The sequence below is a fragment of the Sorex araneus genome, chromosome 10 (assembly GCF_027595985.1).
Source record: "Sorex araneus isolate mSorAra2 chromosome 10, mSorAra2.pri, whole genome shotgun sequence".
Taxonomy (NCBI): Eukaryota; Metazoa; Chordata; class Mammalia; order Eulipotyphla; family Soricidae; genus Sorex; species Sorex araneus.
In genome coordinates, this window is record NC_073311.1 from 66,222,239 (window position 1) to 66,242,039 (window position 19,801).

A 19,801-nucleotide genomic window follows, 5' to 3' on the forward strand; every position below is an offset into this window, starting at 1 on the left:
AGGGGCCCGAGGACTGTCAGGGGCCTGAGCACTTTCAGGGGCCCAAAGCACTGTCAGGGGCCCTGAGCACTGTCAGGGGATCCCAGAGCACTGTCAGGGGAGCCCAGAGCACTGTCAGGGAAGCCCAGAGCACGGCTTGGGGCCCAGAGCACTGGCAGGGGAGCCCAGAGCACTGTCAGGGGAGCCCAGAGCATGGCCTGGGGCCCAGAGCACTGGCAGGGGCAGAGCACAGAGCCCGCCCTGCTCCTTCACTGAGGAAGGGGAGACGGCAGGGACGCGGCCCACGCAGCCCCCCAGCCGGGTTCTCACGGAGCCTCTGCCCCCGGGGGGGGGGCCCTGCTCCTGCGCCCGCAGCCCCACACGCGTCTCCAAGACGGGCCGGCCCGCGGGCTCAGGTCAGTAGCCTGAACTCGCTCGAGGCATCGAGTGGACCAAGGACTGGCAGCCTAACACAATCTCTGCAAAATTAGGTGATTTATTTCCTTCTAGGCACCACGGAGCCAGGACAGCTTCACAGACGCGTCTCAGAGACGGTGTTAACTCGGGACAAAGACACGACCCGGCAACAGTGCTCACTTCTGATGTCCAAAGAGGGGCCGGGTGGGCGGGCCCCGGTCAGGCACAACTGCTTCCACGCGGGCTGGGCCCTTCGCAGGGGCCGCCCGAGAGGAGTTCGGGAGTGGATACTGAACGGAGGGCGGCCTGGGTCCTGCTAAGGCTGCGGGCTGGGCCCGGATGGACCCGCACCCACGGCCTCAGCAGGAGGGAGTGGCCTTCCACCGCGGGAGGGAACAGCTCGGACGCGCTGAGCGGGGGCTGGTGTGTCCAGTGCCCCAGGACCGTCCAGCTCGGACACGCTGCACACGGGCTGGCATGTCCCATGCCCCGGCTCGAAGCTGCCACATCACCATGGATGGAGACCCAAAGTGTCATGTGTATTAAATATCTAATAAATTATGAAATAAATAACATAAAACAATCCTCAAATGTAAGTGCAACTCTGCCTTTCCTGTCCTCTCCATACAAATATATAGCTTTAAAAATAGGAATCTCCCCCCCAGGGTCTCTGCGCGGTCTCCGAGCATCTCCGGAATGACCGTGGAGGGTCCCAGAGCGCTCGGCCCTCACCCAGCAGCCCGGGGGCGTCTGACTTCTGAGATAAAGCAGGAAGCATCCGGAATGCTTCGATTTATACTTTTCAAAAAAATAACCTCGGGATGTCTGGATAGATAATAAAGTAGAACATTTCTCTCGGTTAATATCTTGAACACTTCTCACGTAGAATATATTATGCTCTTCCCCACCAAAATAGCTCTATATTCGGAGGCAGAAATCGTCATGATTTTTAAAAGCACTTTTGAAACCTCAGGGCACAGGCGTCACTCTGGAGACACCTGTGACCGAAGCACTCCCAAGATTCCCGTACTGAATGAGGGGTTACCCGGATCCTTGATTTTCCCCGAGGGGCAAGGGGAGCCGCCCAATTCTAGAAGCTTCCGTGAGGGTAACGGGGGTTGGGGCGGGCAGGAAAACCTGCTGTGAGGCGGCATGGGGACTCGCCGGGGTTCACACCGAGTCCTCACGGGGATCAAGTCAGAGGTCCTGGAGGCAGAACCTTTCCCACACACGTTCCAGAAGGTTCCCCGGCAGCTACTCGCGACTCATTTCTGGCCGTGGAGAATGACCCGAGCCCCAGCCCTGACACTCATGCCCCCGCCCCAGGCCGCCTCGGCCTCACAGCCGTTGGGGCGTCCGTGCTCCTGGGGTGGACGTCCGGGAGCCGGAGCAGGAGGGCGGCCCGAGACGGCGTCTCCTCCGCCCGCGGCCGGCCCGGCCACTCTTCTTTGGCTTCTCAGGGGAGACGCGGCGTTCGGGCCGCTGGGCGGGCGCAGCGCCCTCTCTGGGCGGGCAGCTACGTGTCCTCCTTGTCTCCGGCCTCCTGCAGCCGCTTCTCCAGACGGTCCAGCTTGGCCAGGTTCTCCCGCAGCAGGCGGCTGTGGGGCACCAGCCGCAGGGCCCGGCCGTAGAAGGCCCGGGCGGCCACGTAGTCGCCCTGCGAGGGCGGAGGGGTGGGCGGGACGCTGACGCCCAGAGCCACGTCCCAAAGCAGGCCCGGGGGTCTCAGCCCCAGCCGCTCACCTACCCCCGGCCCTCTGGGCGGCCTCCAGGCCCCGTCTCCGCCCCCAAAGGCCACTTCTCTGGTCCAGGGGCTGACTCCCAAGTCGGGGCTCAGACATGCGAAACGGGGGTCTGCCCTTTCCACGGGGCCACCCTGAAGCCCCTCCGCCCCGACCCCTCGCTCTCCCCCGTCTGTACCGCAGGGAGTAGGCACGGGGCTGGGGGCCCGGCTCAGCGGTCACTGTCCCCTGGAGGCCAGCTTCCTGCGGACTCAGTCTCAGGGGCTTGGGGCTGGGCTCCGGGCCCCCCGGGAGACCCCGCTGCCCGCCTGCCACCCGCCCGCCCGCCACAGCCCTACCTGGATGTGCTGGATCCCGCCCATGTTCATCCAGGCCTGGGCCTGCTCCGGGTTCAGCTCCACGGCCGCCTTGTAGCTCTGGGGAAGTGAGGGGCATCTTCAGGCGGGGAGGGCTCCCCAACTCGGCCCGCTGCCCCCCACGGCCCGTTCGCCTCCCCGTGCCCCATCTGGGCGCAGGGGAAGCTTCCTCCCGGCAGCCCCCCAGAGCCCTCCTCCCGCTTCACCCCTGCCCGGCAGCTGACCCAGACACAGCCCCTGGGAAGGTCCCACAAACGCGGGCTCACGGCCCTCCCCTCCGCGTGCTGCCCCGCGGGGCCCACAGGGGGAGAGGCACCATCTCCCGTCTGCCCGGCCACCCCGCGGGCCGCTGCCCCAGGCCCCACCTCAAACGCCTTGTCCAGGAGGTTCTGCTCCCGCAGCTGGTTGCCCCGGGTGAAGAACAGCTCGGACGTGACCTTGGGGTCCTGCGGCCGCAGCTGCAGAGCCCTGTCAATGGCGTCCAGGGCCTGGAGGGGCAGCAGTGAGCGGCTGGAAATCCCCCCATGGGCTGGCGGGGACCCCCAGGGCTCGCCCTTCCTCCCATCCCGGGGGGGCCGACAGGGAGGCGGGGCGACCATGCAGGGAGGAAGCGAGCTGGGGCCGGCCCGTCTGCCCCCCCATCGGGGCCTGCCCTGCAGTCCCTCGGGCCGTCAGCCCTGCGGGCAGCCCCCAGCCCACACGGGCGTGCAGGGGGCGTCCCCAGCTGGTTCCCAGCTGCCCCCAGGCCTCTCGCGGGTGACCCCGACCACACATCACGCCCCTCACCTCCCCTCACCCCCACCGTGTCCCCAGTCCCTGTTCCCCGGGGACGGTCCCAGCCACGCCCGCAACTGCCGCTGGGGTGTCCCCCGCCCACGGGGCAGGACAGGCTCTGGGCAGCAGCCCACGGAGCCGGCCCAGGTGCGGTTTTGGCGGTGCTCACGAGCCCAGCACCCCGGCCGACCTGAGCCCGCGCACACGGGTCTACGGATGTGCCGGGGAAGGTCCCGTCCCGGCACCACCCGGGCCCAGGTGCGAGGCGGGGGGCGGCGGGCGCCCCGTGGCCCACCTTGTCGTGGCGCTCCTGGCGGCCGTAGATGGCCGAGAGCAGGCGGAAACACTCCACGCAGCCCGGCTGCTCCGCCTCCAGCTGGCGCGTCAGCTGCTCCGCCTCGTCCGCCTGGCCCGTGGCCGCCAGCACCTGCGCCTGCAGGGCCCCCATGAGCTCCTCGGGGCCCGGGCGCCCCCGCACCCTACGGCCCTGCACCCCCCGCGCCCCGCGCCCCCGCGCCCCGCACCCCTGCGCCCCCGCGCCCCCCACAGTGCCTCTGCGCCCCCCGCGCCCTCGCGCCCCGCTCACCAGCGCCAGGCGCGGCTCCCGCTGGGCAGGCTCCAGGCCCACGGCCTCCCGGTACACGCGCAGCGCGTCCTCGTGGCGGCCCGTGTTGTAGTACAGGGCCCCCAAGGGCGACAGGATCTCGGCCCGGCGGGTCACCCGCAGGGCGCTGCAAGGGGGCGGGCGGTGGGCGCCACGGCCAGGGCGGGCTGCCGCGGGCCGCTCCGTCAGAGAACGACCCACCGGCCGGCCGCGCCCGCCCTCCGCCTCCACACGGACCCTCGCCCGCCTCTCCGGACCCCCCCGCCCCGCCCTGCTGTGCCGGCCGCTGGCCGGGCCCGGGTGGGCAGCAGCCCCCGCGCGGGGTGTCCCTCGGGCCTTACCGCTTGTACCACTCCTCGGCGGCCTCGTTGTCCCCCAGTGACCGGTGCAGCCGGCCCAGGTTGACCATGGCCACGTGGTGGCCCGGGCTCAGCTCGATGGCCTGCTGGTAGTGGGCCACGGCCTTCTCGGGGGCGCCTGCGGGAGGGCAGGGCGGGTCTGGACGGAGCACGGCTTCCGCAGGACACGTGTGTGCACGTGTGTGCACGTGCCTTGCCGCAGCCCTGGGACCCCCTCGCCCTGCCGCCACCTCCTGGGCACACAGGCGCCACCCGACTGCAGTCAGGCCAGACCCCAGCAGGCCCGGAGCACTCAAGGCGCCAGGAGACAGCTCAGTGACCCGGCCACAGAACAGTCTAGAACTACAAACGATGCCACGTTCACCGAACACAGAGAACCGTCTCTGGTTTGGGGGCCATCCCGGTGGGGCCTGGGGACGCAGCAGCGAGGGCCTGAGCATGGGCCTCACCGGTGTGCCCGCACGCTGCCCCCCCCCCCGCAGAGCAGTTCTTAGGTTTGCCGGGTGCAGGTGGGCGGGAGGTGACAGGGGACCCCCGGGCAGCCCTGCGCAGGTCGGGGGTCCGAGGAACTCCAGCCGGGCCCCACTGAGCCGACCCTGGGCTGCCCTCCGGGCACAACGCCCGGCGCAGTCCTCGCACGCCAGCAGGTGGCACCACAGAACGGGCTTCTGGGCCAGCCTAGGGAGGGTGGAGGAGCACTGTGTGCCAGGCCTATGGCCGAGCACTCGAGGCCCCGGAGGAAACCGGGTCCTTGCGGGTGCAGCCGCACGTCCGGACAGGAGCACGGATGGCACCACGCCAGCAGCCCGGCAGCTGCCCGCGAGCGCCAGGCTCCGAGGACGTGTCTCTCGGCACCCCAGGGGCCCCGCGTGCTCGGGGCGTGGGGCGCGGGAGAGGCGGAGGGCTCGCGTCCCCACAGCTGCCCCGCGGGACGCACAGTCGCCAGGACACGGCCCTGGAGGCCGCGGCTTCTGCTCCTCTGATCAGCTTCAGGAGCGCCAGCCCGTGCCCGGGGCAGAGGACTCAGCCAAGCACTGACCCCTGGGGGCGGGCCGTGTCCCCTCCTCAGCGTCCCGGCCCCAGACCTACGCCCGTGGGCACAGTGCCCCCCAGTGGCACCCAGAGGCTGGGGCTTCCTGCCAGCGGGCACCCAGGCCCACTCACCCGTGTCCACCAGGAAGACCCCGTAGTTGTTGTGCAGGTCCGAGCTGTCGGGGCAGCTGCTGATGCCAGCCTGGTACACCTCCTCGGCCTCCTGCAGCCTGTCCTGCGGGCACAGAGGGACACGTGAGCAGGGCGCGGTGAGGCAGGGCAGCCACGGCCCACGCCCGGCACGCCTGGCCCGGCTCGGTTCTGGAACCAGAGTCCCTGGAAGGATCTGCCGGGGGGGTTAGGGAAAGGCTCGGAGGGCCGCCAGGCGGGGGGCTCAGGCGTGGGCGGAGTCCATGGCGTGCCGGGACAGCCCTCGGGCACGGGGAGCCATGCCGGGAGCGGGCGCCGCCGCCCCAACACTGGGACTCCCAATGAGGGGCGCAGGAGCCCTGCGCGGGGTCCCTGGGGGCTTGGCTCGTGTCCACCCCCTCGCCCAGACCCGAATGGCCACACCCGTGACACGGGGCAGGGCCAGGGCCTCGGGGTGACATGTCTGCAGGACCCCGTGCCGGCCGCTCGCCAAGGGGGAGGGCAGCAGCGAGGGCCCGCCGGGCCGTCCCCGGGGCCAGCGGGTCGGAGCAGAGAAGTCCCGGCCACCCTCGGGCCCCGCTCTCTCCTGCCCAGCGGCACCTGGTCGGCCAGCAGGGACGCCAGGCTGGAGTAGGCGTCTGCGAACTCGGGGCCGTGCTTGATGGATTCCCTCAGCAAGGCCACGGCCTCCTCGCCGCGGTCCTGGGCCCTGGGGGCGAGAGAGAAGGACGGGCGCCCGTGGGCGACGGTCCAGACCCCCCGACCTCCCCCCTCCTCTGGCTGAGACGGACGGCGCCGAAGCACGAGGCCCCGCCAGTGTTCAGTGTCGGCTGTGCGGGCGGACACGCCGGGAGCCGGCAACACGCAGGCCGGCTGCTCCCGTGTCTCGGGGCTCTGGGCCACACCCAGCGGTGCCCGAGGGACCGGGAGCTGCATTCTAGAAAGTTCCTGAGCTGCCGTGCCCTCAGAAAGGGGGGGAGCAGCACGCAGGTGGGCCCGAGGCAGCCCCGGGCGCTGCCCACGGGCCGGTCCCAGGACAGGGCCAGTCTCTGCGGGGCTCGAGAGGCGTCCGGAACCCAGACGGGCTGTGGCTGCAGCTCTGGGTCAGGCCGGTGCAGACGGGCCGGCACGGGCGCCCGGAAGCGCCTCCTTGGCCACGGTCACGACGGCCACAGAGGCCCGAGAACCCGTCGTTCTCTCGGTCAAGCTCTTCCCGGCACGGAGACATCGTGAAAAATCCGACTGGGACTGTGCTAAGACCCGGGGGCCTCGAGCAGCTGGAGAGGAATGCCCACTGCTCATGGCAGGGCGGGCAGGGCGGGCACTGCCCGTGGGGGTGGTCAGTGGGGTCACACATCGCCAAGAGGAGGGGAACCGCCCCTTGGAAGGAGCTGGGGGCCACTCGGAGCAGGAGTCAGAGGGGACGACTCGGTGACCTCACCTCCCTCCCGGGACAGGCCAGCAGGGGGACGGACACACGGGTGTGCCTGGGGCCTGCCCCAGTGTCCCTCCGCGGCCCCCTCGCACGCAGACCCCTGGCACCCTTAGACTGGAGACTTCACGGCCCACAGTTAGGGTCCGGCACCGAGTCTCGTGTCAGGGGCCGCTGACCCGCCCGTGGGGGCAGAGGCACCCGCCACCCAGAGTCAGGGTGGCAGACACAAGCGTGACCCGGAGGCTGGTTTCCGGCACCCGCCCCACCCCAAGGCGAGAGGTGACGCCCCTGCGGCCTCGGGAAGAGTGAGGGGCCGGAGGCGCAGCACGGCGGAAGGGCACTTGCCTTGCAGGCGACAGACCCAGGTTCGACCCCCGGCACCCCAGGAGGACCCCCAAGCCCGTCAGGAGTGACTCCTGAGCACATGCGGGGTGTGGCCCAAGCCACCCCCACAATCCCGCAAAACCCCAAACTCCAAACCCCAGAGCCGAGTGCGAGGGACCGTGCGCCCTGCACGGCGGGCAGCGAGGCCTTTCCCGAGGGACCACGGCCGGGCCGACGGCTGGACACACCCGGCCTCGGCCGACGTCCACGAGCTGGAGGCCTGGGGTCCTCGGCGGCCCACCAGGACAAGGCTGCTGCTGCCACAACAGACCAACGACAGCGAGTGGAACCGGCAGCGTCCACCCACGTTCGCTGCCGGGCTCTAGAGTGACCCGCGGACAGCCCGGTGCGCCCGTGGCTAGGCCGACTCCGACAGGCCCAGGGCACGGAGAAAGTCAACGTGCTCCAGCAGCCGCTCCCCAAACGTCACGGCGTTGGCCGGGAGGGCCTGCAGGTGAGAGCACGGCCACACGGAGCCGCTGGACACAGGCCCGCCCACGGCCACTCCCGGCGTCCCCGCCAGGCACCGAGCCAGGGCCCTGCGCTTTCGATGCACGTGGACCGGTTCCAGAGCACTGTCCAAAGGGCGCCCCCTGGGAGCTCTGCTCACATGGAAAATTCCAGGCCTCTCTCCAGAGAACTCTCCGTGGTTTCCACTCACATGGAAAATTCCAGAGAGGCGGGTGGCACCGAGGGGAGCGAGGAGAGGCTGTTCGGGGAGCGCGCCGGCCCGGGAAGGTCAGCACGCAGGAAACCACGCAGGGACGCTGGCACCGCTTCTGCTGACGCCGCCCCGCTCAGCACGAGGCTGCAGGCAGGCAGCCCTGCCCGGCCCGGACGCGGGGCCAGAGAGCCCGGCAGGCAAGAGGCCTGGCACAGCGACCGGGGCTCCGGGAAGCGCCCCCACCTGTCCCAAGGGCACCTCCTGCCCCGTGTCCATCACGTCTCAACCCGAGGCCTCGGTGGAGCCGTTTATGCTCTGCTTCACCGTGATTCTGCTTTCCTCACACCTATTTGCTGTGCACAGGCTTCCTAGTTTTAGGTTCTTGTGAATGACGGACGAATCCGTTTCTGAAAACAGTCAGACACTGTTGGTCTGTCTACAGTCAGCTCCCTGCAAGGGCCTGAATGGAAACACACAATACAAGTGTGTGTGTGTGTGTGTGTGTGTGTGTGTGTGTGAGAGAGAGAGAGAGAGAGAGAGAGAGAGAGAGAGAGATTAGAGAGATTTACTCACACAGCTATGGGAAGAGTGTGATACACATTTCCTCACACAAGAGTATGTGTGTGTGAGACACATATTTCCTCAAACAGTTGTGAACTGCGTGTGTGTGTGTGTGTGTGTGAGAGAGAGAGAGAGAGAGAGAGAGAGAGAGAGAGAGAGAAAGAGAGAGAGAGAGAGAATTCTAAAGAGCAGAATGAAGAGGCTGCATTGACTGAGTCCCCAGGACGATGACGAGAACCTGAGGAGCTGAAAGAAGGGATCCCACGGCCTAAACAGGCCTGAGGGGACCGTCCCCGGCCCACAGGAAGTGGCCACCGGCAGGTGAGCACAAGGCCTCTCCTGGCCTCAGGGACGGGCCACCCAGAGGTGAGGGGATGTCACTCCCGGCTGCCCAGGGGGCTCCCTCGAGGCCTCGCCTGTGAGAAACCCCCGTTTCCTCGATTCGCTCCTCGGGGCACCCAGGTGCTCAGAGGCGGCCGGAACCCTCTCTGTGCCCAGGGGCTGCCCCGGGCAAGGGTCGCACCCTCACTCTCGAGCCTGGCCTCCCTCGGGTTGGCACGCACCTGAGCAGGTTGCCCAGGTTGAAGAGTGCGCGGTGGTGCTGCGGGTTCAGCCTCAGCGCCCGCTGGTAGTAGGCCTGGGCCTGCACGGCGTCTTTGGTCAGCGTGCCGAGGTTGTTCAGGGCGCTGGCATGGCGCGGGTACAGCCTGGAAGAGCAGGGGTGTGAGCGCCACTGGCCCGGCCCGGCCCCCACCACCGCCAGGACACGGCGCTGGGTCTCCTCTGCCAGTCAGGTGCCCGCGGGTCCTGGCCGCACGGGCCCCGCTCAGCGCAGTGGCCAGGGCTGCCCTTGCCCGGGCACCCGGGCACTCTTGGTCTCATGTTGGGGGGGTCCCAGCAGTGCTGGGGGGCCTGGGGGGCCGGGCCCAACTGGGGGCCGTGCACCGGTCTTGTGCTTGGCCTGGTTCTGTACCCCAGAGGCCACACCCAGCAGGAAGCACCCACACCAGGCACTCAGCTCGGGCCCCAGCACGCCAGGCCTCTGCCCCACCCGGCCCCACGACGCCACCCCCCACCCCGCCCAGAGGCTGCAGGATCCCTCCCCGGCGTGGCTGCAGAGAGAACGCCGCGGCGGGAACTGCGGTGATGCTCCTCTTTGGCAAAAGTGTCTCGGGGGTCCGGAGACCCTCTGTTCTCCCCCGCAGCTCTGCGGGGCTGAGGCCACGATCCCGGAGAGCCTGGTACCACGCCGGCCCCCGGCAGGGCCACGGGGACGGTCTGGGCCTGAAGGAGCCGCGGGCCGTGGTCCAGGCGTGTCCCCGGGAGGCGACCCTCCTGGGAACCCCCTACTTCCCCACGCGGTGTGGCGTGTCCCGCCGCAGCCATGGCCCACGCGCCAGCTCCAGCGGCCATTCAGAGCCCCCCGTCTGCCCTTCTGTCCCCGGGCGCGATGGCCGCGGGGCTCGGGGAAGGGGCAGCCGAGGGGACGGCTCCCGTGGCCCCGGGCCCACGGGAAGCAGCCCGTGTCAGAGGCCGTGTGCAGACCCGCTCCCGCCACGGCACGTGGAGGCGCCTGCAGGCCCCAGAGTCCCGCCTGCGTGAGCCTCATCCCGAGTGCGGGGCTGAGCAGACGCACAGGCGGCCGCTCCCGGGGCCGTGGACCCCGCAGCCCGTCTCCTGGGGGCAGCCACCAGCATGGACCAGCCTCTGGCCCCAGCCCGCCGCACCCCAGCGACTCCGGCTGTAGTCGGGGTCCAGTGCTCACACCCAGAGGAGGGCCTGGACGGCGGGAACACGCGTGCCCGTGAGCACACGCAGTAACGGCTCGGGAGCACTGGCTGTGTCCTGCTGGGACCGCACCTGGGCACGCCCAGAGCCCCCTGGGGGGGCACAGGCACGGGGGTTCCAGGGACCCAACAGTGAGCACAGGCTGGGGCTCACTCCACCACAGCACGCGGGCCCACATCCCTCTAGGGGGACCCGTGTTACGCCACAGGGGTCCAGTTACCACGGGGGTCCGTGTTCCACCGTGTGGGGGTCCGTGTCCAAGACCCATGACTCCCAGGAGAGGCTGGGGGGGCAGCTGGGCCCAGGGCTGCGGGGGCCCGGCGCTCACCTGAGGGCAGTCTGGTAGTGGTGGACGGCCTCCCGGTCACGGCCTTGGTCCTTCAGGAAGTTGGCGTAATTGTAGTGGACCTTGGCATTGTGGGGCAGCGTCTGGACACCGGACCTACGGGACAGAGGGACGAGGCATGCTGGGGCCGCCCCCTGACAGGGACACGGCGTGTCCCTTATGTCCAGGTCAGGGGGAGGACACGCGTGGGGGAAGGCAGGCAGGGCCCCCCAGGGCCGAGACTCTGCCCATGTCCACATTCCTGTCCCCTTGAAATAAAGCACAGAAGGGACCGTCAGCCGGGCGGGTGTCTCGGCTTTCGGGGCCCGGGCCTGCTCTGTCTGCCGATGCTCCTCCGGAGGGGGCTCGCCCCGTGCTCCAGTCTCCTGTTCCCTCAGGGGGGCTCAACCCTGTGCTCCAGAGTCTCCTCATGTTCTCCTCTCGGGGACTCACACCCCGTGCCTCAGACTCTCCTCATGTTCCCTCAGGGGGGCTCACACCTGTGCTTTAGAGTCTCCTGATGTTCCCTCAGGGGGGCCTCACACCTGTGCTCTAGAGTCTCCTCATGTTCCTCAGGAGGGTTCACACCTGTGCTCTAGAGTCTCCTCATGTTTCTCAGGGGGCTCACAACTGTGCTTCAGTGTCCTGTTCCCTCAGGCGGGCTCACACCCTGTGCCTCAGAGTCTCCTCATGTTCCCTCGGGGGGGCTCACACCCTGTGCCTCAGAGTCTCCTCACATTCCTCAGGGGGCTCACACCTGTGCTCCCATCTCCTCGTCTCTTCCCGGGAGCGAAGGGACAGTCAAGTGGCTGGGGAGGACCTGTACAGAGCCAGCCTGGCCATCCCCTCCGGGAGGACGGGGATCTCTGGGCATCCTTGGACCGGGCTCTCAGAGCAGGGCCGGCCTGGCTGGGCGGAGAGGCCACCGCCTCCGAGGGGACGGGGCAGGAGCAGGGTCAGGCCTTTCATGAGGCTCACTCAAGCAGACACTGCCCTGGGCCGCTGGGGTGCGGGGCTGCCTCCAGGAGGGAGCCAGACCACAGGCTCCCGCATTTCTGTCTGGGCTCCTGCCTCAGTGCTCGCCAGGGGCCATGCAGGCCGTGGTCCCGGGGTGGGGCCGTGTTGGCGCCTGGGCGGGCAGCGTGGGCTCATGCCCACACGGCAGGACGCACTGCCCCAGGCCAGCCTGGCCCCCGAAGACACAAACTTTTGTTTATTCCAGGGGGTGAGGGCCCTGGGGGCCGCGTGTCAGCCCCGTCCCTGTCCCTGTGGGCCCAAGAGCCAGCTGCGCCCCGCTGGGCAAGAAGTCAAGCCCCTCCTGCACGGGCTGGGGCCGGGGGTCACCGGTGAGGACAGGGGCGGCGGCTGGGCACGGGGGGCGCCAGACACGGGGACTCCGAGCCGCTGTGCAGAAGCCCCTGGGCCCAGGCGGCCACGGGAGAGGGACAGGCCCTGCGCTCCTCATCCAGGGGCCTCCACAGGGACGCGACAGGCCTGGCTCCCAGCGGGACCCAGCCGAGTCCTGAGGCCAGACCCGTCTCCCTTGTTCGCCACCTGTCCCCGCCCCTCTCAGGCTCTGTCCTCACAGAGCACCTGGGACGAGCCACGGGCAGAGGCTGCAACTCAGTGGCACATGGGCGACACGGGAGGACAGCCACGGGGCCACGGGGAGCCACTGAGAGGACACGGGGGTCACTGAGGAGGGACTCAGGGGGTCAGTGAGGGGGGATCGGGGGTTACTGAGTGGGACTTGGGGGTCACTCAGGGGGGCACAGGGGTCAGTGAGGGGATATGGGGACACACTGAGGAGGGACTCGGGAGGTCACTGAGGGGAGACTCGGGTCAGTGAGGGGATATGGGGGTCATTGATATGGGACTCAGGGGTCAGTGAGGGGGGATCGGGGGTCAGTGAGGGGGGATCGGGGGTTACTGAGTGGGACTTGGGGGTCACTGAGGGGGGCACAGGGGTCAGTGAGGGAGGATCGGGGGTTACTGAGTGGGACTCGGGGGTCACTGAGGGGGGCACAGGGGTCAGTGAGGGGCTATGGGGACACACTGAGGAGGGACTTCGGGGGTCACTGAGGGGGGACTCGGTCAGTGAGGGGATATGGGGAGTCACTAGGGGGGACTCAGTGGGTCACTAGGGGGGACTCAGGGGGCCACTGAGGGGGGTCGGGGGGCCAGCGAGGGGATATGGGAGGTCACCGACCTGAAGAGGGCCTCCCGGGACAGCCAGACCTCGTTCTGCTTCACCGTCTTCCAGGAGAACAGCAGCAGCAGCAGCAGCGTGCACACGGTGAGGGCGGCCCCGGCCCTCGGCAGCCCCGCGCTCAGCCTGCTCAGCCCGTGCACCAGCAGGATGCAGTAGCCCATGCTGCAATGGGGAACGGGGGTCACCTGGAGGGCGGGGCGGGCTCACTCAGGGGGCGGGGAGAGTGAGCTGGGCGGCAGGGAGGGCCACTCAGCGGTTCGGGGAGATGGGGGAGTGGGGGCTAACTGGAGGGTGGGGGTCACTCAGGGGGCCTCCCCAGAGTATTCCCAAGGCCAGGCCAGGCCATGAGGTCCCAGAATGCAGGGCAGGTGGCAGAACAGTTCCGTCACAGAAAACTGCTCCTGACTGACCTGACCCACTCCTGACTGACCTTCACCTGCTCCTGACTGACCTGACTCTCTCTGACTGACCGACTTGTTCCTGACTGACCCGACCAGTTCCTGACTAACTTGAGCCATCCCTAACTGGCCTGACCCTGTTGACTGACCTAACTCGATCCTGCTGACCTCAGACCAGCTCCTGACTGACCTGACCCGCTCCTGACTGACCTGACCTGAGCTGTTCCTGACTGACCTCTGACCAGCTCCTGACTGACCTGCCCCACTCCTGACTGACCTCTGACCTGCTCCTGACTGACCTCTGACCAGCTTCTGACTGACCTGACCAGTTATTTGATGACCTCTGACCCACTCCTAACCAATCTCTGACTCGCCCCAACCTCCCTGCCGCCCTCTGACCCTGAGGTACCATCTGCTTCTTTGTGAGGATGGGAAAGAAGAAAGAAAGGAAAGGAGGGAGATATGGAAGGAGAGAGAGATGTCAAAAGGTGGAGAGAAGAAAAGGGAGGGAGGGGGAGGGAGGGAGGGAGGGGGCAGAGGGAGGGTGGGGAGGGTAGAGGGAGGGAGTGAGGAGAGGGAAAGAGAGTGGGGAGGAGGGCGGGGGAGGAGGGAAGGAGGGAGGGAGGGAGGAGAGAGGGAAAGAGGGCGGAGAGTAGGGTGGGGAGGAGGGCGGGAGGAGGGCAGGAGGAGGGCTAGGCGAGGGAGCAGGCCTTTAGCTCTCGCTGGACCCCAGCCTGGGGCATCTGCACTGTGGCACGCCCAGCCCGGGCAGGGCGGAGACCCTGAGCCAGTGCTGAGGGGCTCCTGGGGGCTCGGGTGCAGGGCCGTGTCCAGCTGGGGGGGCGAGCCCCGTTACCTGGGCATGTACAGCACCCGCTCGGCCACCACGAAGCCCACCCTGAAGAAGAGGTTGCTGGCCGGGAGGAAGGGCAGGACGAGGAAGAGGAGGCCCAGCAGCGTCTCCCTGTGCTCCAGCCTCTGCGGACAGCGGGCAGACGTCAGCGCGCCCGCCCTGCCACCCCGCGGCCCGCGGCTGCCCCCACCCGTCACGCGCAGTCGCACGTGGGCGCGGCGTGGCGTCCCCGGCACGCCCTGCGGGCTGGTCCCCGTGGCTCCGAGCATGGACACAGCAGCCTCCCCAGAGGCCCGAGGCCGGGGCCGCCAAGAACAAACCTCGTCTCCGGGGCGGCCACCTCTCAGGGACTCGCCCCCCCCGCCCCTGCTGGCCACTCTGGCCACGCCCAGGGCTCAGGCCCAGGCGGTGCTGGCCGGCCGCGCGGGGGACGCCCTCTGTCTGCTCTCAGCTCCTGGGCGGACGGGGGGCGGCGAGCAGCCTGGGCTCTCTGGAAGACCCCTGCCCCCACGAGGAGGCTCCTGTCCTCCCGCGGAGAACGGGCTGGGCAGCGCCCGCCTCCTGCTGACCACGGGGCAGGGTGGTCTGGGGGAGGCGTGCCAAAGGCGCGGGCAGCTGGAGACGGGCAGCGGGAGGGTCTGCCCGGCAGAGCCGGAGGATGAACTCAGACACGCCGGGCGCCCGGCGGCAGCTCAGCTGAGCCTGGGGCAGCACCGGGCGGCCAGGGAGAGCCATGGCCAGCTCTGTGCCCGCAGCGTCTCCCGCGTGTGGTTCTCGGGGCCGCCCGGCACCAGGGGAGACGCCTCGTCAGCTCGGAGAGGAGCCGAGTCCCCACACAGAGGGTGCGTCTGGGGGGCCCCCGGGAGTCTCGGGGCTCTGCAGCAGCCCGGAGCCCTGGGCGCTGTGCCCAGGCGAGGCCCCGTGGTCGGAGGGGCAGTGCGGCGCCCTCATCCCCCACCCCCCACCGAGCACCCCGAGTGCCCGGCCCCTCCCGGCAGACTCTCTAGCCAGCCAAGGGGACGTTCAAGTCCGCGTCGGGGCAGGTGGGAGGCCCCACCCGAACCCAGGTGACATGAATCACACTCTCAGCTGTCGAGACCCTCTCGGAAGGGGCCGCCCTGAATCCTTCTCCCGGTCTCGGGCCCCCTGGCCCTGCCCAGCCGCAGGCCAGCCCTCCAGGGCAGGAGTCTCGATTTCGCCTCTCGGATCCGTCAATGGCTGACCAGCAGCACGTGGGCCGCCAGCGAGCGCGGGAGAAACGTTTGCTTAGGGGGAGGGGGAGCGGGTGGGACAGAGGAGAGGCACCTGCCGCGCCCGTGGCCGACCTGGGCCGCAACCCGGGCACCACCAACGGGGCCCGAGCACACCCGCCCCGGCACTGCAGCTGGCACCCAGAAGCGGAAAAAAAACAGTTTTGTGTGTGTTTCTTGCTTGCAAACATCAGTCCCAGATGCGAGCCTACCAGCGACGCCGAGACAGTGCGTGTCCCGCGGCACAAGCACAGGCCCGCCCGGGGTCTGCCCGCCCGCCCGCCCGCCCCCACTCACCTTGCAGGCTGCCAGGCAGTGCAGGCCGAGCGCGCCCAGCGCCAGGGCCAGCAGCAGGCTGGCCAGGTTGCGCGCGTCCCACAGGCTCTCCACCAGCGGGATGCTGCCCACCTGCCAGTCGTAGCACAGCGTGACGGGCGCCAGCAGCAGCCACGCGTTGAAGGCCAGGAGGTAGCAGTAGGTGAGGAACCTGCGGGGAGGCGGCCCTGAGCAGCCAGCACGGCCCGGGCGCCTCGCCACGGCGGAGACATGGGAAACCCAGGGCAGGGCAGCGGGTGAGCCCACAGTACCAGGCGAGGGACGGGGCGAACGGGGCACCGGACACCGGTAAGGGGCCTCTGGAGCCTCGGCTGCGGGGAATGGGGACCGGAGTGCAGGGCTGGGGTGGGCGGGTTGGTGGGGGGACAGGGAGTGGGCCGGGGGGGGTGGGGAGGCAGCCAGGCGCCCGCCGCGGGGCTGGTCCCGGCAGGCAGGTCCCGGTGGCTCGCAGACGGCGGGGTCAGGGCCAGGGGGCGCCTGGTCTCCCCCACCCCAGACACCGTCTGTCAGCACCGGAGGAGGGGCCGGGCTCCTGCCCCTGGGCACTGAAGAGCAAGAGGATTATCTGCAGTTCTAATGGGACATGCATTCGTGGTGGTGCACAGTGACACGACTGTGACAGGTAAATACAGACAAGCCCGACTCGGCACAGCCTCAGCTCCTCCTGACGCGAGACTCGCACTCGGCTCCCCAGGAAGGCGAGCACAGCCAAGGCTGCTCGGACTCACAATTCCCGAGTGAGCATGTAAACCCACGTGGCTGGAACCTAAACAGTCGCAGACCAAACCCGGCAACCCCCGTCTCCCCGGAGCTGTCCCCTCTGCGGGTGCCTCGGACGGTCCCGGGGAAGCTCGGGCTCAGGCATGAGAGCCACCGGCCACTCAGGCCAGCAGCAGAGGACAGCCACCAGCCACTCCAGCCTCCGCCACACAGCAAAGGTCCCCACAGCACACGGCCCCGCGTCCCAGTTCTGCTCAGCAAAAAACAGCAGGTATTTCCTCCTGCTGAACACACAGAAATAAACCAGCGAAGAAGAAGAAGAAACAGCTGAGCCACGGTTCCATGAACCCTGGGGGGGAACAAAAGAGGAGAGAAAGAGGGGGGGAGGAGAGAGAGAGAGAGAGAGAGAGAGAGAGAGAGAGAGAGAGAGAGAGAGAGAGAGAGAAAGAGAAAGAGAGAAAGAGGGAGAGAGAGAGGAGAGGAGGGGGAGGGAGGAAGACACAGGGGAGAGGGAGAGAAGGACAGAGAGAGGGAGAGAGAGAGGGAGGGAGGGGGAGGGGGAGAGAGGGCAGGTGGGCGAAGGCAGAGGGGGAGGAGGAGGGGGCCACTGCTCAGTATCTGCAGAAACCCTAAGAGCCACTTTATCATTTTCCATTAGTCGCCTATCTTAAAACAATAACAACTGTGGTGTGCCAGTTAAGTCCCCAAAGAATCAGTTTATACACAAAAATTTTAGCCTGTCCAGGAGAGAGCACTGTGTGTGTATGTGTGGTGTGTGTGTGTGTGTGTGTGTGTGTGTGAGAGAGAGAGAGAGAGAGAGAGAGAGAGAAAGAGAAAGAGAGAGAGAGATCTGGTCACTCATGGGGTTTAATGGGCAGCAAATAAATTAATCTGATAAAATATCTGAACGTTGTCTAACACAGAGGGAGAAGGGAGAGAGAGAAGGGAGGGGGAGAGGGAGGGAGACAGAGAGAGGGAGGGAGAGGGGGGAGAGAGAGGGGGAAGAGAGAGGGGGAGAGAGAGGGGGGAGAGAGAGGGGGAGAGAGAGAGGGAGAGAGGGACACCCCAGCCCGGCCAGCGTCCACCCGACCCGCCCACTCAGGGAGCAAGAACACGCACAGGGACCCTCCGAGCTGGGGCCGATCGTGCTGTGGCCGCCCGGAGCGGCCTCTCCCCTTCACTCTCCCGGCCAGGTGCTGCTGGCCACACAGGCGCGGCGTGGAGGTGACCTGGGCGGCGGCACACGACGCCAGTGCCCAGCCAGGTCCGACGGCTCAGCCCCTGAGCACCGTCAGAGTCTGTCCCATGTTCACAGCAGACTCAGCGTCGACTGGGTAAGCTCGGACACCTCCAGGCCTGGGGACCGTCCCCCTCTGCCCCCACCGTCCCCCCATGCTGACCCCCCCGTCTCAACACCACTGTGCCCTCACTGCCCCCCCCACCCCGTCCCCCAGTCCTGCCCACTGTCCCCGCTGTCCCGCGGAGCCCGCCTCCTCGGCCCCGCCCTGCCGGCCTGGTGTGCACCAGGGAGGCCCGTCGGCCCGACTCTGTCCCTCTCGTGCTTCCCCAGGCATGCCAGGGGCGGGCGGCCGTTCCTGCATCTCCCTCTCACTGGAAAGGATCCTTTCAAATGGGAAATCACCCCCCACCCCCGAACAGGTGGGCTGGAGATAACAGAAACGAGAATAGGAGGCCAGGAGGCAGGGAGGCAGAGCGGCAGGAAGCGGCGTCTGGCGCCCAGCCGAGCCGGGAGGTGCAGGAGGCACACGGGAGGGCGGGAAGGCAGGTGCGCCCGGCGCGAGACCCCGACGGGCACACAGGCAGGGCAGGGCGGGCCGCTGCAGCCAGCGTCGGCCAGAACACGCCGGGCGCAGCCACGCGTCCAGCCATCGGCTGCTTGGATGCAGAAAACGTCTGCTGGTGCCACGTGGCGCCTTGGGGCCAGTGCCAGGTCCCACGGCTGCGGTGCCCCCAAACTGCCCGCTGCTCTGGGCCTGCCGGAGGCTGGCTTACCCGCAGGGGGAACCAGGCCCTGGGGCTGCAGGGCCACAGCGCCCCCCTCTGCGGGCACGCTGGCCCCGGCTGGGTGTGCGGACCCTGCGTGCCCCGTGCCACTGACCTGGTGAGGAGGTAAGGCGAGAAGGACGCGGGGTTGTCCTGCTCCGAGAAGAGCGGCAGGGAGCCCCCCATGATCCACAGCCGCAGGCCCAGCAGGACGGTCACCTGCAGAGAGGCAGCTGCTCAGCGTCCGGCCCACCCGGCCCCCCAAACGCTGACGTGTCGGCCCGCACAGGGTGGGCTCCCGACCTTGCTCCCAGGTGGGAAACTGAGGCCCCGAGGCCCAGGGCTGCAGGTCCGTCCCGTGTCCTGCGTTGGGAAGAAGCCCCCCCCTGCACAGCCCCCGCAAGCCCCACGCTGAGCCCCGTCCACAGGTCTCACGGGCACCCCAGTAAGTGAGCCCCAGGCCCCAGGCGAGGGCCAGTGGGCAGCCCGCCTGCAGCCCGGGGGACAGGATGGGGACAGGGAGCACTGGGCACAAGTCAGGGGCAGGGGGGCAGGGACAGGGTGGGGGCAGCCCAGGGCGCGGCACACAGCTGCACCGGCTGACCCGGGTCCACTCCCTGGTTCTGGGGCGGGCAGATGGACCAGGGACGGACACGGGTTCCCAGGGACGGACACGGGACATTCCCAGGGACGGACACGGGTCGTTCCCAGGGACGGACACGGGACATTCCCAGGGACGGACACGGGACATTCCCAGGGACGGACACGGGTCGTTCCCAGGGACGGACACGGGACATTCCCAGGGATGGACACGGGTCGTTCCCAGGGACGGACATGGGACGTTCCCAGGGATGGACATGGGACATTCCCAGGGCCGGACACGGGACATTCCCAGGGCCGGACACGGGACATTCCCAGGGCCGGACACGGGTCGCTCCCAGGCCGGGCGAGAGGGCAGCCCCTGCCGCGGTACGTACGTAGCTCACGACCAGCGCGGCCCTCTTGAGGAACGGCCTGAGGGCGAGCAGGGGACTCCGGGCGCCGCCCGCCGGGGCTCTGGAAGAGAAAGCGGCTCAGGGGGTGCCAGGCCAGCCCTGCCCCGACGGGGCCCCCAGCAAGTGCCCCTGGTGACACCGGGCCTCACCTGCAGGGGGAAGGGGCCGAGGCCGTGCCTGACCCCCCCTCGCCTGACCGCCCCACCAAGGGGCCCACCGGGCAGCCCGTGAGGAAGCTCCCAGTGCCCCGGGAAGGTCCCTGAGGTCGCAGGTGGGGGCCCCGGAGCCCGGGGGGCTGACGCCCTGCCCACACGGCCCCACGCGGCCTCCACGCCCATCCCTAACAGACCCCATGGGGAAGGGGGTGTGTGTGTCTGTCTGTGTTTGTGTTTGTGTTCGTATTTGTGTGCTTGTGTGTGTATCTATGTCTGTCTGTGTGTGTGGACCCAAGATGTGTGTATCT

General features: G+C 68.6%; 1 protein-coding gene across 4 annotated transcripts in view; it reads right to left on the bottom strand.

Annotated features, from left to right (window-relative positions):
• Positions 1-457: 457 nt before the first annotated feature.
• TMTC1 (transmembrane O-mannosyltransferase targeting cadherins 1) overlaps positions 458-19,801 on the bottom strand; it is a 37,979-nt gene continuing 18,635 nt past the window's right edge. For 3 of the 4 annotated variants that reach the window (XM_055118268.1, XM_055118270.1, XM_055118271.1), the window contains exons 5-19: positions 19,321-19,399; positions 18,459-18,562; positions 15,581-15,770; positions 14,037-14,158; positions 12,780-12,944; positions 10,574-10,687; positions 9,021-9,164; positions 6,014-6,122; positions 5,396-5,498; positions 4,214-4,349; positions 3,855-3,999; positions 3,564-3,701; positions 2,860-2,982; positions 2,477-2,554; positions 458-2,053 (exon numbers count right to left, since the gene is read on the bottom strand). In XM_055118268.1, the coding sequence (XP_054974243.1) occupies positions 1,913-2,053; positions 2,477-2,554; positions 2,860-2,982; positions 3,564-3,701; positions 3,855-3,999; positions 4,214-4,349; positions 5,396-5,498; positions 6,014-6,122; positions 9,021-9,164; positions 10,574-10,687; positions 12,780-12,944; positions 14,037-14,158; positions 15,581-15,770; positions 18,459-18,562; positions 19,321-19,399 (1,891 nt within the window). In that variant the 3' untranslated portion in view covers positions 458-1,912. The remainder of the gene's footprint in view (positions 2,054-2,476; positions 2,555-2,859; positions 2,983-3,563; positions 3,702-3,854; positions 4,000-4,213; positions 4,350-5,395; positions 5,499-6,013; positions 6,123-9,020; positions 9,165-10,573; positions 10,688-12,779; positions 12,945-14,036; positions 14,159-15,580; positions 15,771-18,458; positions 18,563-19,320; positions 19,400-19,801) is intronic. The other variant, XM_055118269.1, reaches the window with a different exon arrangement.